Genomic DNA, 17,383 nt, shown 5'->3' with positions numbered 1-17,383 from the left:
TGAGTGGAAATGATTTCAGTTTAACTCCATTCAATACGATATTGGCTGTGGGTTTGCTGTATATGACCTCTACCAGTTTAAGAAATGTCCCTTCTATACCAATTTTCTTAAGTGTTCTGATCATGAAGGGATGCTGGATATTATCAAAAGCTTTTTGTGCATCATTGAGAGAATCATATGGTCTTTGGTTTTGAATTTGTTTATGTGCTGATTATACTTATAGATTTACGTATATTGAACCAGCCTGGAGACCCTGGGATAAAACCAACTTGGTCATGATGTAATAATTTGTCTGATGTATTGCTGGATTCTGTTTGTTAGGATCTTGTTGAATATTTTTACATCTATATTCATTAGTGATATTGGTCTATAACATTCTTTTCTTGTTGGGTCTTTTTCTGGTTTGGGGATCAGGGTGATGTTTGCTTCATAGAGCATGTTGGGTAGTCTTCCTTCTTTTTCTACATTTTAGAACACGTTGAGTAATATAGGTACTAATTCCGCTTTAAAGATTTGGTAGAATTCTGATGTGAAGCCATCTGGTCCCGGGCTTTTCTTTTTAGGGAGATTTCATATGGTTGATGCTATTTCAGAACTTGATATGGGCCTGTTCAAAATTTCCACTTGATTCTGGCTATGTCTTGGAAGGTGACATGCTTCCAAGTATTGGTCAATTTCCTTCAGATTTTCATATTTCTGAGAATAAAGTTTCTTATAATATTCATTAAGGATTTTTTGAATTTCTGAGGAGTCTGTTGTTATTTCGTGTTTGTCATTTCTGATTGATGAGATTAGAGATTTTACTTTTTTTTTCCTGGTTAGGTTAGCCAAAGGTTTATCTATTTTATTGACATTTTCAAAAAACCAACTTTTGATTTATTGATCTGTTGTATAATTCTTTTGTTTTGAATTTCATTTAATTCTGCTCTAATTTTGGTTATTTCTTTTCTTCTTCTGGTTTGGGGTTGAAATGTTCTTCCTTTTCCAGTTGCTTGAGATGTCCCATTAAGTTGTTAACTTCCTCTCTTTCAGTTCTCTTGAGGAAGGCTTGCAGTGCTATAAATTTCCCTCTTAGGACTGCCATTGCAGTATCCCAGAGGTTCTGATAATTCGTGTCTTTGTTGTTGTTTTGTTCTCAAAATCTGGCACTTTCCTTCTTAATCTCATCTCTGACCCAGCTATCATTCAGCATAAGGTTATTTAACTTCCATGTTTTTGTATGAGTATGCAGATTCCTGTTGTTACTGAGTTCAACTTTTATTCCATGGTGGTCTGAGAAGATGCAAGGAATAATTTCTATTTCTTTAAATTTACGGGGGTTAGATTTGTGACCTAAGATGTGGTCGATTTTGGAATATGTTCCGTGGGCTGATGAGAAGGATGTATATTCAGTTTTGTTGGGATGAAATGTTCTGTAGATGTCTGCTAAATCCAAATGTTGGATGGTTGGGTTTAAATCTAAAATTTCTTTGCTCAGCTCCTTATTGGAGGATCTATCCAACACTGCCAAAGGAGTGTTGAAATCTCCAACTGTTATGGAGCTGGAGGAAATCAAGTTGCTCATGTCTGTTAGAGTTTGTTTTATAAATTGAGGTGCATTCTTGTTGGGTGCATAGATATTAACAATTGAAATCTCATCATATTGAGTATTACCCTTAACAAATATGAAGTGACCATTCTTATCCTTCCTTACTTTTGTTGGTTTAAAGCCTATTGTATCTGCAAATAGAATTGCAGCACCTGCTTTTTTCTGATTACCATTTGCCTGAAATATAGAGGACCATCCTTTCACCCTGAGTCTATATTTATATTATAAGGTAAGATGTGACTCTTGTATGCAGCAAATATCTGGCCTGAATTTTTGTATCCAGTCAGCCCACCTGTGCCTCTTTAGAGGACAGTTTAAGCCGTTCACATTAATGGAGAATATTGATAAGTCTGGTAAAATTTTGGGTATCGAGTTTTTCAAAAGTCCAGTGGGCATTTTTAATCCTTTTGCTACTGTGGAAGTTGGATTTTGATCAAAAGTTTCTGAGTGAGTTTACTTTTGTGGTAGAAGATTGGGCTGGTCATTATGGAGGATAGGTCTGAGAATATCCTGAAGAGCTGGTTTGGTTATGGCAAATTTCTTCAACATATGAATGTCATTAAAGTATTTAATTTCTCCATCATAAATGAAACTCAGTTTAGCTGGATACAGGATCCAGGGTTGAAAGTTATTTTGCTTTAGGAGATTAAAACTCGATGACCACTCTCTTCTGGCTTGAAAAGTTTCAGCAGAGAGATCTGCAGTCATTCTAATATTTTTCCCTTTGTAGGTAATGGATTTCTTACATCTGGCTGCTTTCAGAATTTTCTCCTTCATATTAACTTTAGTGAAGTTAATTATGATATGCCTGGGGGATGTCTTATTCGGGTTGAGTTGTGCTGGCGTTCTGAAACTGTCTGCTATTTGAATTTCAGAATCTCTTGGCATGTCTGGAAAATTCTCTTTCATAATTTCATGTAGAAGGGCCTCTGTGCCTTGCGAGGCCACTTCATCCCTTTCAGGGATTCCAATGAGGCAAATATTAGCCTTCTTCAAATTATCCCAGAGCTCTCTGAGAGAATGATCCGTTTTTGTTCTCCATTTCTCTTCCTCTTTGAGAGTTTGGGAGCGTTCAAAGGCTTTGTCTTCAATGTCAGAAATCCTTTCTTCTGCTTGCTCCACTCTGTTCCTGAGAGATTCTCCTGTATTTTTGAGATCTTTGAGGGCTGCAAATTCTTCCTTCAGTGCGTCAAAATCTTTGGTGGTTTTGTCTTTAAATTCGTTCAATTCTTGAGACAACTTTTGAATTGCTCTTCGAATTTCTAATTCCAAATTTTCCTCCATTCTATTGATCTTGTTTGCAACCCAAATTCTGAATTCGATTTCTGACATCTTGGCCAGCTGTTTATGAATGGGATCTTCAGTTACATCTGCCATATCTTTCCTTGGGGGGGGGGGTTGATCTATTTTGGTTATTCATGTTACCAGAGATTTTCCACTGATTCTGCCCCATGATTGTTTTACACCATTTGATTTTTCCCCTGGATCTTTGTTGAGGACCCGTACAGTGCTATGGCCTGAGAAACTGGGGACCTGTTTGGTGTGGTGGGGCTAAGTGGTTCTGTCTTGTTTTCGGCTGGTCACTGTTCAACCCAAGTGAAACAGTTACTCTGGGTTGAAGTCTCAGCTGTGGAGAAATACCAGCAATGAAGTCACCCTGCCCCCCAAAGGTAACAATTGAAAAAGGAAAATGAAACCTTCCTACAACCACACACCCAGGGCACCACCCGAATAGTCCTCGGGTGATTGGATCAGTTCAAAAAGTCCAAATAAATTGTCTCAGTCAGCACCTGTCTCAGGTGGGAGAGTTTAAAAGGTCTCTGGGAACTGGATCACAGGGGTCTGGTGATTACTCAGATATGGCTTGCTTTGGTGCTCTGTGGGGGCAGGAGGACCCACCCAGCAAATAGATCAGTCTGGGAAGGTTGATGCCTCCTTCCCCACCTTGCACCTCTGTCACACCCAGTCACTGATAACCACACAGGGCAGTCACCCAGTTGCCTCCAATGAGCAGATATTCCAGAGGTTTGCACCTGCTTGAATCACAAGGAAATCTATGTCTGGTCAGCCAGGCTGCTGCTCTTTGCTTCTATCCAGGAGGGGGAGGTGAGGCCTGACAACCTTGGGCAGAGGCTGGGGGGTGTTTACTCAGTTCCTGCCCCACTCCTGATTGATGTTACTGACAGAACAGAACTACTTTGCGGGAGTTTGTTTCTGTCCCTACTAAATTCCCCTGCAGAAGAGAAGCTGTTTTGAGTTCCCAGAATCTGCGCTTCAGGTCCTGTCTTTGGTCCTGCAGGTTTGTATTCGGTTAGCTGTCAGTTCTAGCCACCTCTCTTCCTTTGTCTATAGGCTGATGATCCCCTGAGGGCCAGGTGCATCTTAGGCTCAGTAAAGCGGTCCTCTGGGTCAGCCCCACCCTGGGAACTTCCCCGGCTCTGCTCGTGTGTTTCTAGTCCCCGAGCTCCACCCAAGCCGGTACCGCTTCAGGCAAACCCTTTACTCACGGGGCCTGCGTTTCCGTCTCAGATCTGTTCCGTGGTGGTTGCCACCTGAGTAGTTGCCTGGCCTCCTCTGGTTGCCCAGGGAGACAGGGTCTGTGGCTTCAGAATATCCGGGAGTGAGGCCTATTGTTGCCAAAAGACTGCTGCTGCTTTGCGCCTCAGGGCACCACCACTCCAGCGTTGTTCCCTCTCAGCGGACCGTACTCTCCTCACTCCCATGCTGCAGAGTCAGCACTGACCAGCTGCAGTTTAGGCCCTGTCCACACCCCTCGAGAAATCACCTAAGATTCTGGACTCATGGGGGACAGGCCTCCAGACCTCAGAGTGAGAGTGGAGGGGAGTGCTGGGAGCTCAGAGTTGCAGGTAGAGAATATATATAGTTTTATACAGTTTTATGACTGGCAGGAGAATGCCGTGGCACCCTAGTAGGGGAGGTAGGTCCAGTTTTTAGAGTGTCTCTCCCGTGGAGTGTAGTGGGAGGACCTTTGAACTCTGCTCGTTTGTTTGTGGGGCACTCCGAGCCATTCTCATGGGGGAGGGGACTCCCATCCGCTTGTTGATGGATTTTGTACCTTTTATTTGTATCCTTGGGGTTGCAGCTCGCCTCAGCTGGTTGATGTGCATTCTTCAACCTTCTCTCTTGGTGCAGCTCTAATCCACCAGGTTACTTGCTAAATTTCTGTCTTTTGACTCTCCTTCTGGATGGGAGCCTCTGTGGAAAGCTGGCTTCAGTCAGCCATCTTGTCTCTGCCCCTCTTGATTGATATTTCTAACTTGTAATTTTGGATCAGTGCTTCACTTTTTCATTATTATTTTATAGTATGTTAGAATATCTGGTTAGGTTGGCCTGTGTGATCCTATTTGGTAGACACGTGTATCTATTTACATTTAAATTAATTAAAATTAAAAAAATCTGAAAACCTAGCTCCTCAGTCCCACTAGCCACATTCCAACTTCTCAGGGTCTATGTACTAGCAGTTATTGTATTGGATAGTGCAGTGTGGAACATTTACATCATTCCAGAAAGTTCTACTGGATAATGCTGGGCTAGTCACTATACCCCTCTGCCCTGCCTTCCTTCTGTTACTCTTCTTTTTCAGAGATCTTTGAAAATTTTGCTTAAGTAGGCAAATAAATTTTAGAATTATATCCTACTAACTTAATTACAATTATAATTCTAAATTTATATATTAACTTGAAAAGGTACATTTTTGCCATAGTCAATCTTGCCACCCAGGGCCCAATATCTTCTCTTCATTTAGTTTTCCTTTAGGTCTCCTAATAAGGTAATTAGTTTTCTACAGAAAGATTCTGTACATCTCTCAAGATTTATTTCTAACTGTCTTAAGTATAAAGCTATTATTAATGGACCCTCTTTTTGTTCATTTTGAATTCCAGCCAACTTTGTTCTGTGCAATATAGAAAATATATTCCTCTCGGATTTTGAAATCTTTCAGTTTACCAGAATACTCTTGTAAAGCCTGCACTCAGATTCACCAATTATTGCATTTTGCAATATTTATTTTGCCATTTTTTTCTCTCTCTCTCCACATGAATATTTATTTATTTATTTAGAGGCAGAGTTTCACTCTATTGCCAGGCCAGAGTGCCATGATATCAGCCTAGCTCACAGCAATCTCAGACCCCTGGGTTCAAGTGATCCTCCTGCCTCAGCCTCTGAAGTAGCACATGAAAACACACACACACACACACATTTCTGTCTATGTATGTGGGGTATTCACTTATATGGTATACACACACACATATACCATTTTTCTTCTTTAACACCATCTGAGTGATGTTCATATTAAATCACTCCATGGCTTTTTAGAGCAGCTGAGAGAAGGTGACCCTCTACAGGGCTGTCCAACCTTTTTCCTTCTCTGTTGCACATTGGAAGAAGAGTTATCTTGGGCCATACATTAAATACACAAACACTAACAAATTTGATGGGTAAAAAAAAAGTTTTTTGCATATATATATATTTTTTTTTTTGCCATATCCAACACCACATGTAAGCAAAGCAGTCTTCACATAATCTGCATGTGGCCTGCAGGCTGCATGTTGGACACCCCTGCATGGGATCATCGCACCGTCAGTGTGTCATTATGCTGCCTTCATCCCTGTAGGCCCTGCTGTCCCACAGAGATGTCTGGGGGGAGAAAGACCATTTACCTCATCTTATAAGCAGACTGTGGGTTTGGTTTTAGTCATGTGAGAGGCAGATAAAAGCCAGGTGGTTCTGAGCCCCGGAATCATAGTCTCTGGATGTTCATTACCATGAGATGGGTCCCTTTTCTCCTTAGGAAGTTTTTTTTTTTTTTTTTTTTGTAGAGACAGGGTCTCACTTTATGGCCCTCGGTAGAGTGCCATGGCCTCACACAGCTCACAGCAACCTCCAACTCCTGGGCTTAAGCGATTCTTTTGCCTCAGCCTCCCGAGTAGCTGGGACTACAGGCGCCCGCCACAACGCCCGGCTATTTTTTGGTTTGCAGTTTGGCCGGGGCCGGGTTTGAACCCATCACCCTCGGTATATGGGGCCAGCGCCTTACCGACTGAGCCACAGGCGCCGCCCTCCTTAGGAAGTTTTGATGCTTGTCTTGTTAAGGAAATGAACTCTATGCATCAGTGCTTTAAGAAAGGCTGCAATTGATCTACATGAGTGTCCTGCTGCCTTCCTTGCAAGAAGAAAAGTATCTTTCTTTAAGTCTCCAGGGCAAGCAGTTTTACCTTCTTCATTTCAGGTTTCTTCCTAAAACATAATAGTCCAGGAAAGCTAACCACAGTGCGACAGACACTAAATAAAGATAAATGTGTTTTTGTAAGACTACTTACAAGGACCAGTTAACCAGATTCCCCACGATGAGCAACACCATTCTATCCTGGAAAAGAGGAAGGAAAATATCGAACAAAAGGCCATATATACTACTTTTCTTTTAACCTGCTGTGGCGAAAGCATCAACTATGGGAAAACAATCACCTCAGTGAAAAAAATAACTTTTCTATGGTTCTAAGAGGGCCTTGCCTACAGTCTGACATGGATCCCCTATTGGGACTACATGGTAAGGCTTCTAACTGCAAACTGCAAACAGACCTGAGCTCATCCCCATGAATTGAAATGTGGTCCGCAAAGAAGGGCTCTGGCTATTTCTCCCCAGTGTTTCACAGAGCTGGGCATCTGGGCCCACTTCTCAGAGGAGAGGTTGGTGATGAGTGCTTATTACTTAGTAGTTAAAGGAATTCTGTCACTGGTGCTATGTAATCAAGGACTGTTTCTCCAGGTTATCCTACTTGATAGCCTCTATTGTAACTGGTGGGACTCAACTGTAAGAAGTTAGTTTTGTACCCATTACTCTGTCTTCTAGGAGGTCCTGCAACTCTCAGGCTCCTGGTCTCTACAATTTATGGGCTTTGTAGAGAGTTACTGGGTAGAAGAGAAAATAGACAGGAAAGGTCCATCTCAAAGGACAATGACTCTGCTAGAGATTTATTTGCAATCTGTTCCTGTTCCTACTTAAAACTTTTGGGTATGGTTTGATTAGACTTTAATTTTCATGGACACTCATCTCCTACTTAAAAGCAGTGATTCTTTGTCTTTGCATGTGATCCATCCAGTTTGCAGGCAATATCTTCCTTTAAAGAAACATTAATTCACCCATTAGAATGGCCAGAATCCAAAACATTGACAAAAGCAAATGCTGGCAAGGATGTGGAGCAACAGGAACTCTCATTTATTGCTGGTGGGAAGTCAAAATGATGCAGCCACTTTGGAAGACAGTCTGGCAGTTTCTTATAAAACTAAATGTGTGTTTACCATACCATTTAGCATTAGCTCTCCTCAGTGTTTACAAAAATGAGTTGAAAATTTATATCTACCCCAAAACCTACACATGAATATTATGACAGCTTTATTCCTAATCACCAAAACATGAAAGCAACCAAGTTGTCCTTCAGTAGGTGAGTGGGTAAAATGTGGGACATCCAGACAATAGCTTATTATTCAGTGCTAAAAAGAAACAAGCTACGAACTCAAATACGTATTACTAAGTCAAAGGAGCCGATTTGAAAAGGTTACATACTGTATGATTCCAATTATAAGGCAAAACTGTGGAGACAGATCAGTGGTTGCCAGGGGTTAGAAGGGAGGGAGTGGTGAACGGGCAGAGCACGGAGGATTTTTAGGGCAGTGAAATTGTGTGATCTATAATGGTGGGTCCATGTCATTATATATTTGTCAAAACCCATACATCAAGAGTGAACTCTATCCATGCTGTAGACTATGGATTGGGAGACAATGATGTGTCACTGTAGGTTCAGTTATAACCAGCATACCACAGTCAATAGTGGGGGAGGCTGTGTGTGTGTGTATGGGGGGGGGAGGGGCAGAGGCTATACAGGAAATGCCTGCACCTTCTGCTCGATTTTGCTGTGAACCTAAAGCTGCTTTAAAATATAAAGTCTATTAAAAAGAGAAAGAAAGCAAGCCTGTATCAGTTAATGTAAAAGCAAACAAACGAAAAGCATTACTTGCCCCCACTGGTTCACAGCTAAGGTATGATTAACTCTCAATAGGTCCTAATGGGCTTTTTAATTCTACCCTGACTAAAACCCTCCAGCCTCAACTTCTTCAAGTTTTTAGTGCCTATAGCTCTCGTCCAAGCTCTAGAGAGCTAAAAGATTCCCCTTCTGATTATAAAGGTACTTACTAAATCCCTGTGTGCCAGGCCATACAGTGTCGCTGATTCTGACCACGGCACTGTGCAAAGGCTGGGAGTGTGAGGGGACATGGGCTCCGAGGAGGTAAGTAACTTCCCAAGATCACGGAGGTCCAGTGATCAAGGTCAGTGAGCTAAGACAGAACTGGGACCAGGGCCCTGATCTCTGGTCTCACGTAGAAGTATATTATATACTGAAAACTTTAAGGGCAAACTCTTGAAAGTGTATTTCAACCACCAGGTAATAACCACAATTTTAAAAAATATTCTTACTCTAAAAGTCAAACAAAATAGAAATGCATAAGGTGGAAGTGTGAGTTCCTAATGGAAGTGATTGGTTGGAGTGATCACACGTCACAGTTTGCTGGGGACAGGCCTGTCTTATGCCTGCTGTCTTGGTGTAATTATTAATAGAGTGCCCTTTTATTTTCACAAGAGCACTTCTTTGGATGAGTATTTATAGGGATTCTCTGTCTTGATCCTTCCCCCGTAGTAATTGTCACTGTTTAACGTTGGGCACATACATATTTTTCTTTATGTACCAGCAATTATTTCATTTACAAAAATGGCAACATCCTAGCTTGTATTTTATGAAAAAGAGGAAGCAACATGCTTCATCCCGCACTAACTGGACCTCAGCCACCTAGGACCATCTGGCTCTCTTGACTTCAGGAGCCTTCAGTGACTGCCACGAGCCTGCCCCGCCTACCGAGGAACACAGGAGCACACACATACCATGTACAGAGGCCGGCTACACTGCTGGAAACAGTCTGTGTAGAACACCATAGCCGCCCGCCGGAAAATTCCCAAATCTGCTGATGACACAATCATGTGGTAAGAAGGCTTAGTAAGAGAAAACACAAATACTCAGGGGTGGCCCATGCTTGTGGGGCCAGGATGATGTCATCTCCACTTCATTAAAATGCATTAGAATGCTTTGTACATAATAGGTGAGCAATAAGTATTTGCTTTAAAGGGTGATATTGTCGTGGAAGGGATGCCATATCCATGCACCATACAGCAGAAAGGCAGGCAAGATGGACACTCCCAATAGCACTTGCAAATAATGTGGGTGACTGGGTGGCCCTATTCTGTCACCTTCAGCTAAGCTTCCTTTTGTTTAGTTTACTCTGATGGGATAGCAGAGATGTTATAGAGTCCCTCAAATCCACCTTAAAACATCTGCTCACCCTAGAGGATGGGAAATCTTATGGTGTAAAGTTTCAAATCTATATTTCTCAATGTGGTTATAAATTAGTAAAAATTGAACCAAGGGTCTTGCACTTTACTAAGTACATTCAGAAAGCTCATCTGTACTAAAACAATAATCAAAGGAATGTAAGTTAAGATGGGGAGAAAAAGATAGGAAAGGCTTTTCTAAATGCAGTTTTTGAAAGGACAGTCAAGGCCAAAGGCAGGGCTGTCCTGTGAGCACATCAGATGCAAGCTGGGGTCTGCCCAAAGCAAGCTATTCAGTGAGTGCGGATCTCAGCTCTGATGTGAACGCTACTTCTCAAGGCTACCAGGAGGGAGGAGAGGCCTGACCCATGACAGCTAGCAGGCTGGGTTGGAGTGCCGGCTCCCGCCTTCCGCGGAGCCTGCCCAGCCTGGAGAGGGATGTTCCGGAGCCAAGCTGGCTGACAGCCAGGTGAGTTGCTTTGATGAGGAAACAATCTAGAACCCCCAAGAAGGGTGGCTGAACATTACCTGGGCCAGACACATCTGACTCGATGGAAAGCAGAGGAGAAATGAGAAAAAGAAAAAAGTAAGATTTTAAAGAAAGTAGCCAAACAGGTAAACTACTGCTCATTTTATTTTTTCTCAAAATGAATGGCTTTAATTTTGTTTCCTGATTGTAAAAGTAATGTTTGCTCATCAAAAAGAACACAATGTTTTCTGCCTGTCTCAAACATTTGGAAGTTTACTATTCCTCAGGGAGGAGGCCAGATTACCAAGCTATCCCTCTGGCTCTCTCACCTCAGCAACATCTTGTGAATAGACTCTTTGTGAATAAATCTACCTCCATCTTTGTGTGTGACATCTTTTCCCTGTTGGGACGCTAATGAGTTATTACATCGTCATAAGATACTGTATTTTGCTGTGTACAATGTGCACTTTTTTTGAGGGGAAATACAGAGGTACATTATACATAGGTGGTGCTAGTTCCTCATCTATATAAATGTTTTTAATTCTTTATTCATGCTTATGCATTAAAAGTAACTCTGTTAAAAAATAAATGCTAAAATTCCTTTACAGTACAAAAACAAGTATCTAAGTATAAACACATAAAACGTGAATTAAAAAATTAAAATGAAAGATTTTTCCTGAAAGTTTGGGTCAACAATGTGGGTGTGCATTGTACATGGAAAACTATGGTAATATGTTAAATTCCCCTTCTTTAAAAAGATAATTTAGTATTGCAAAATTGCACGTGGCAAAGGTGTTATGAATATATTAAAGCTCCTCTATGTATTAGTGGTTGTGACCATTTTTGTATACCTGCATTGAAGTTTTTTTGTACCTCTGGAAGAAACCAGAACAGCACTGTTCCACATTGTTTTCTTTTTGAAAGAAGTTTCTGTGACTTCACTCACTTGCTGCATGGAGGATGGTGCAGGGCCAAGGCACCAGAGTGAATGTTCTACCCAATTGGCTAACGTAACTGGGGGGGGGGGGTTGGCTATGGTCAAGCCATAAATCTGCTGATCATGCCAAAAGAGAAATCTAGACTTCAAAAAGGAGCAACTGTTTTATTCAGTCTTCTAGTCTTAAAGCCATTTGTTTCTATAGACTTGCTCTTAGACCTGGTCAAGAGGGATCCTGTATTTTAGAGGCCTCTTATTACCTCATGAGTCTTTAGGGCTCAGGAGGGGACGACTTTTTTGACTTCAGAACCACCTTCTTAATTCCTGGACTGTAGGATTTCCTGCCCAGATAGATGGCTCTGAGCCTGCTCTCAGGCCCTGCATTTCTATCCTTCCACTGTCACCTGTCTTCCTGAGGGAAGATGGACCACTGGTGTGCACCTCTGAGGTAAGGAAAGTTGTGACTATTTGTGGGGCATGTGACTAGACATTGGATGTTGGGGAAGGATGTCCATTTGTACCGCTGTGAGACCCAAGATATAGGACAGAAACAAAGGTAGGGAAAAAAGGAGGGGCTGGGGACAAGTTCTCCTTCACAGTTGTTTTGGAGTATTTTTTTGAGGGACCAAGAATTCTAAATTTGACCCTTCTAAGTGTATGAATGTGTATGACAGTGTATTTACTTTTTTGTTTGTCTTCCTTCTGTCCTTTCCTTATTTCTTCTTTAAAAAATTTAATAGCTTTTTAGTCTGCTTCATAACTTTGAAATTCTTATACATATGGGATGCAGGATTTTATTTGCACTATTGTTCTGGGCTCTGCAAATATTAGGGGTGGGTCTGTGTTTACACATGATAATTTGTATTAAAGTATACAAAAGAATATTTAAGTCTGACTTCCTGGAACTGAAAGTGATTTGATAAATTTAAATGCTCTAAAACAACTTGAATCTGCTCCCATGTATTATGACTGACCAAGAGGTCAGAATCTTCCTTCCTTCCTTTCTTCCTTCCTTCCTTCCTTCCTTTTTTTCTTTGTTTCTTTTGACATAGGGTCTTATTCTGTCATTTGGGCTCAGTCATAGCTCACAACAACCTCAAATTCCTGGGCTCAATTGATCCTCCTGCCTCAGCATCCTGAGTAGCTGGGACTACAGGTGCACACCACCACACTCAGCTGATGTTTTCTATTTTCAGTACAGATGGGGGGCGGTCTTGCTCTTGCTCAGACTGGTCTTGAACTCCTGGCCTCAAGTGATGTTCCTGCCTTGGTCTTCCAGAGTGCAGGGCCCACTATGCCAGGCCCACAAGCTGATTTCTGTGGAACACTCAGTGTTCCCTGAGAAGTTCACATTGTTGGATGGAGTTCAGCAGGTGTCCTATCTTTAAGATGGGCAAGTTGGCCTCAAAAAGTTCCAGCCCTAGAATCTGAAAATATATAGTTCACTCTTGACAATCATTTAGCATGGTTAGAGAAATGCTCCTTTTAAATACTGCAAACTGAAAAACGTTCCTCTAGGTGGAATTAGTGTTATGATGATCATACCATTCTCCAAATGCACTTTCAAAATGGTAGATTGTAAAGTGTTTGCTGCTAGGAAGTATGCCTCAGCTGGGAGGTGTGGCAAGCTTAGTTTCTCAGCTGAAAATAAAACTAGTGATAATAGCCTATTGCAATCAGAAAAGGAAGAGAAAGCTCCTAGAGAGAATATATAGCTATTAAACACTGCACAGAATCAGAATTTAGTGCAAATGTTCATGGTGACCAGTTACACTTTCACTTAGGATGGTGAAGGCAATGCCTCCTTGTTCAGTGTGTTAATCCACGAGTTTAGCATAGGATGACAGGTGACTCACCTATTTTGAAACGACCCATGTAGTAGATCTGGGTGCTGAGGGCCAGAGAGGCCAGAATGTGGATTGCGGAGAAGATGATCCAGAACCACACATCATTTTTTCCAAATACCTGGGAGTAAAGATGGGAGTTACCTTTAGTGAGAGAATTCACTAAAATTGTTCTTTCACACAAGGAGTCAAAAACTGAGCTGTGTATGCATTCTGTTTTTTCCCCATTTTTGGATGAAACTTACAGAGATCTTCCTGCATGGTGGGCAGGAAAAAGAATGGCTAACTGGTAAGTGGAAAAGGCAAAGGGAAGAAATAGGAGAGAGAGATGAATAACAACAGTGAAGGGGCAGTAGGTCTATAGTTTGGGCTGAAGCATTTCAAATAACTGAAGACAGCCAACGCTAGCTGCCCATGCACATTTGGAAAGTGGTTTCTGTTCTCTCAAGTCAGTCTCTCCAATCAGGGTATATATTCCAACTTCACATGAGTCAGGCCCCAACTTTATATCAAAACTATTCAGGGGCCCTTTGACATAGGTGCCCAATACATTATTAAAAATAACCGACTGAATAACTAAGTAAAAGTGTGCCATGAATAGGTCAAGGATGAGAATACGTCATGAACGGAGGATTATGGTTAATCCAAACCTGTTCACCCGAGGTCCAACAAACAAACAAACAAACAAACAAACAGCAACAGGCATCCCAAGGGGATGCTTTTGAGAGGCAGACTGCAGGCAGGTGGAGAGGGACGCACCACTCCGAGGACGGTGAGCATGATGACCACAGCAAAGGAGGCATAGGCAGAGTAGGCGCTGGCATTGATGTCCGGGTGGCGGGTCTGATAGAGCTTCAGCATGCAGAGGCCCGCGATCATGTACATGAAGGAGGTGTCTGAGGACGCAGAGGAGGAGCCAGGACGTCAGGATTCAGTAAGTGACAGACAGACGATACTTTCTAGACTTTTCTTCAGCCTCTGAATAGCCCTTTACTTCAGTCCATGGACTTATTATTTGCTGCCCTCAGACTGTGAGGAGACCTCCAACATGTCAGCCTCTCTAGACACCTTCTCTCCGCAGAACCCTCACACTCAGCTTCTTTGTTTTTTGTTTGTTTTTGCAGTTTTGGGCTGGGGTTGGGTTTGAACCCGCCACCTCTGGCATCACACTCTGTTTTTAAACACCTCTAAGGCTATTCTGAATTCACAGAAGAAGAGCATACAACAAATAACAAATACAAAAATAACTCCTCTTTCACAGAAGACAAGTATTTGACACGATAAAATAACTGACTATCCTCACTTTCTGGGGTATTTGCATTTTAAAGACTAGACTTCAATAACAATAACAAAAGAGTCCCTCATTGAGGTGATAGTTTTGGCAGTGTGACAATAAAAGAGTGGGTACAGGAGGTCATTCTCAACATCCTGAAATAATATAACCACATTGATCACTGCACATATATAGCTTTATAAATACTTAAATGTTAAATGTTATAACAAATGTTAGTGAGTATGGGGAAATAAGAACTCTCACACAGCTAATGAGAGTGAATTAATGCTCTGGAGAGAAACTTGTTAATTTTTTTGTAAAATGGAAGCTGTACAAACAAGGTGACTTAGAATTCTCCTTCTAGAGAGCCCCTGTAATGTGCACAGGTTCAGGCTCAAGGATGTTCACTGTGGCATTGTCTGTAATAGCAACATACTGTCCAGATTTTTTTCTAGCAGAAAGTGAATGTTGTTGAATGGCAGAATTGATAAATTTGGTCTATTTTTATTACAGAATATGACAATATTTACAAATGAATGAACTACCTGTCATTGATTCTTTCTTTTTTCTTTTCCTTTTTTTCTTTTTTGGTTGTTGCAGTTTTTGGCCGGCAATGGGCTCAAACCTGCCACCCTCAGCATATGGGGCCGGCACCCTACTCCTTGAGCCACCACCCTTTCTTTTTTCCTTTCTAGACAGTCTCACTCTGTCACCCTGAGAAGAGTACCATGGTATCACCATAGGTCACAGTAACCTCAAACTCTTGAGCTCAAGAGATTCTCTTGCCTCAGCCTCCCCAGTAACTGGGACTATAGGTGCAGCCACAATACCTAGCTAGTTTTTCTATTTTTAGTAGAGATGGGGGTTGCGATCTTGCTTAGGTTTGTCTACTCCAGAGCTCAAGGGATCCTCCGGCTGTGGGCTTCTGAGAGTGTCAAGATTATAGGCATGACCTATGTACTCAATCTTGATATGAGGACAATTAATGACAATTAAGGTTATGGGGGGGGGGAAGCAGAAAGAGAGAGGGAGGGAGTGGGGTGGGGCCTTAGTGTGTGTCACACTTTATGGGGGCAAGACATGATTGCAAGAGGGACTTTACCTAACAATTGCAATCAGTGTAACTGGCTTATTGTACCCTCAATGAATCCCCAACAATAAAAAAAAAAAGAAAAAAAAAAAAAAAAAAAAGATTATAGGCATGAGCCACTAGGCCTGGCCTGATTCATAATTTTTTTTAAAGCACTGTTCTGGCTTCTCAATGGTGTCCTTGATTCAATATTGATAAATCCTGAAAACTTACTGTTAATTGAAAAAAAGGTTGTAGAAGATATTGTGATCAACTAAAATCAGTTTGCTACAGATTTAACAAATTTTTAAGAAGAAACTGGAAGTATAAATACGAAATTAATCATACTTGTTACCTCTGGCAAGAGTGGGAGAACATTAGGGTTGGGAAGTGCTTCAAAACAGGACCTTCATCATAATGTTTTCTTTCTTAAAAAGTAGATCTAAGAATAGCTGGGCGTTGTGGCGGGCGCCTGTAGTCCCAGCTACTCGGGAGACTGAGGCAAGAAAATCGCTTAAGCCCAGGAGTTGGAGGTTGCTGTGAGCTGTGTGAGGCCACGGCACTCTACCGAGGGCCATAAAGTGAGACTCTGTCTCTACAAAAAAAAAAAAAAAAAGATCTAAGGCTCGGCGCCTGTGGCTCAAGTGGATAAGCTGCCAGCCACATACACCTGAGCTGGTGGATTCGAACCCAGCCCGGGTCCGTCAAACAATGACAGCTGCAACAAAAAAATAGCCAGGCATTGTGGCAGGCGCCTGTAGTCCCAGCTACTTGGGAGGCAGAGGCAGGAGAATCGCTGGAGCCCAGGAGTTGGAGGTTGCTGTCAGCTGTGATGCCACAGCACTCAACCCAGGGCCACAGCTTGAGGCTCTGTCTCAAAAAAAAAAAAATTGTAGATCCAAGGCAAGTATTTTAAAATGTTGACATTTGTTCATAATGCACAGTGAATGATAGTGTTATCTGCAGTTTTCTCTATGAAAAATGTTTTCTAATTTAAAAAATTAAACGTGGCAGAGAAGTTCTGTGGTGCTCTGAGTTAACAGCTAGAGGCCAGAGCACAAATATAAAATGACTGTTGTAAAATATACCAATATGCACAAATATAAAATGACTTATCCTTGAGTGGGGAGGATATTGTTACTTGCCTACCACCATCAGCTCTTCCCTTCCTCAATCTTAATAGCATCTCAATACTAATTCAATTTATCCCCCCTTTTCAGTTCAGAAGTGCACTGACCCTCATTCCCTTTGCTTCATGAAAGCAAGTCCCACTCTTGGCTCCGGGGATGGGTCTGATTGGCCTAAGGGTAATCCCACCTCTTTTACTGATTGATGTAGCAACCCAGGCCCAAGCTGACCAGCACTTAGGGAATGATTCAAGAATAACAGGCTCATGACTGTTGAAGCTACTGAGATGTGGAGGACATTATCTGGGGGTTTCTTGAAAAGAAGCTTCCTTACTCTTAAATGAAGACTCCTGGAAAGCCAGCTTGCTGCCTTCGTGAGGTGGAGCTATAAAGCCAGGACTTTCTGTAGCTATATTTGCTACTATGAGGAAAGATAGCCTTAGGATTAAACTAATCTATAGGCTAAGTACAACCAGCGGGTTCACGGAGAAATGGGGCCAGAGCCACGAGCAAGATCAACCCCTTTCTACTGCTGGACCTTCAGATGGTGAGATGATAAATGTCCTTATTATTCAATGCAATCTGAACTGGATTTTCTATTACTTTCATCGCAAACCAGTCTAACTGCCACATTGGGCCTAGTTATACCAAGGGAACTTTCTAGAAGTCTGATGGTGG

The 17,383-nt window shown here is 41.9% G+C and overlaps 1 protein-coding gene across 5 annotated transcripts in view; it reads right to left on the bottom strand.

The window, feature by feature from the left end:
* Positions 1-17,383, bottom strand: part of SIDT1 (SID1 transmembrane family member 1) — a 106,892-nt gene that overhangs the window by 8,479 nt on the left and 81,030 nt on the right. For 2 of the 5 annotated variants that reach the window (XM_053565112.1, XM_053565108.1), the window contains exons 18-22: positions 13,996-14,132; positions 13,249-13,357; positions 10,515-10,529; positions 9,543-9,619; positions 6,928-6,974 (exon numbers count right to left, since the gene is read on the bottom strand). In XM_053565112.1, the coding sequence (XP_053421087.1) occupies positions 6,928-6,974; positions 9,543-9,619; positions 10,515-10,529; positions 13,249-13,357; positions 13,996-14,132 (385 nt within the window). Of the gene's footprint in view, positions 1-6,927; positions 6,975-9,542; positions 9,623-10,514; positions 10,530-13,248; positions 13,358-13,995; positions 14,133-17,383 lie in introns of all 5 variants that reach the window. The other 3 variants (XM_053565113.1, XM_053565111.1, XM_053565109.1) reach the window with 2 other exon arrangements.

This window comes from Nycticebus coucang, chromosome 16 (assembly GCF_027406575.1).
Source record: "Nycticebus coucang isolate mNycCou1 chromosome 16, mNycCou1.pri, whole genome shotgun sequence".
In the NCBI taxonomy this organism is placed as follows: domain Eukaryota; kingdom Metazoa; phylum Chordata; class Mammalia; order Primates; family Lorisidae; genus Nycticebus; species Nycticebus coucang.
This window is presented reverse-complemented; position numbering and strand designations above follow the sequence as displayed.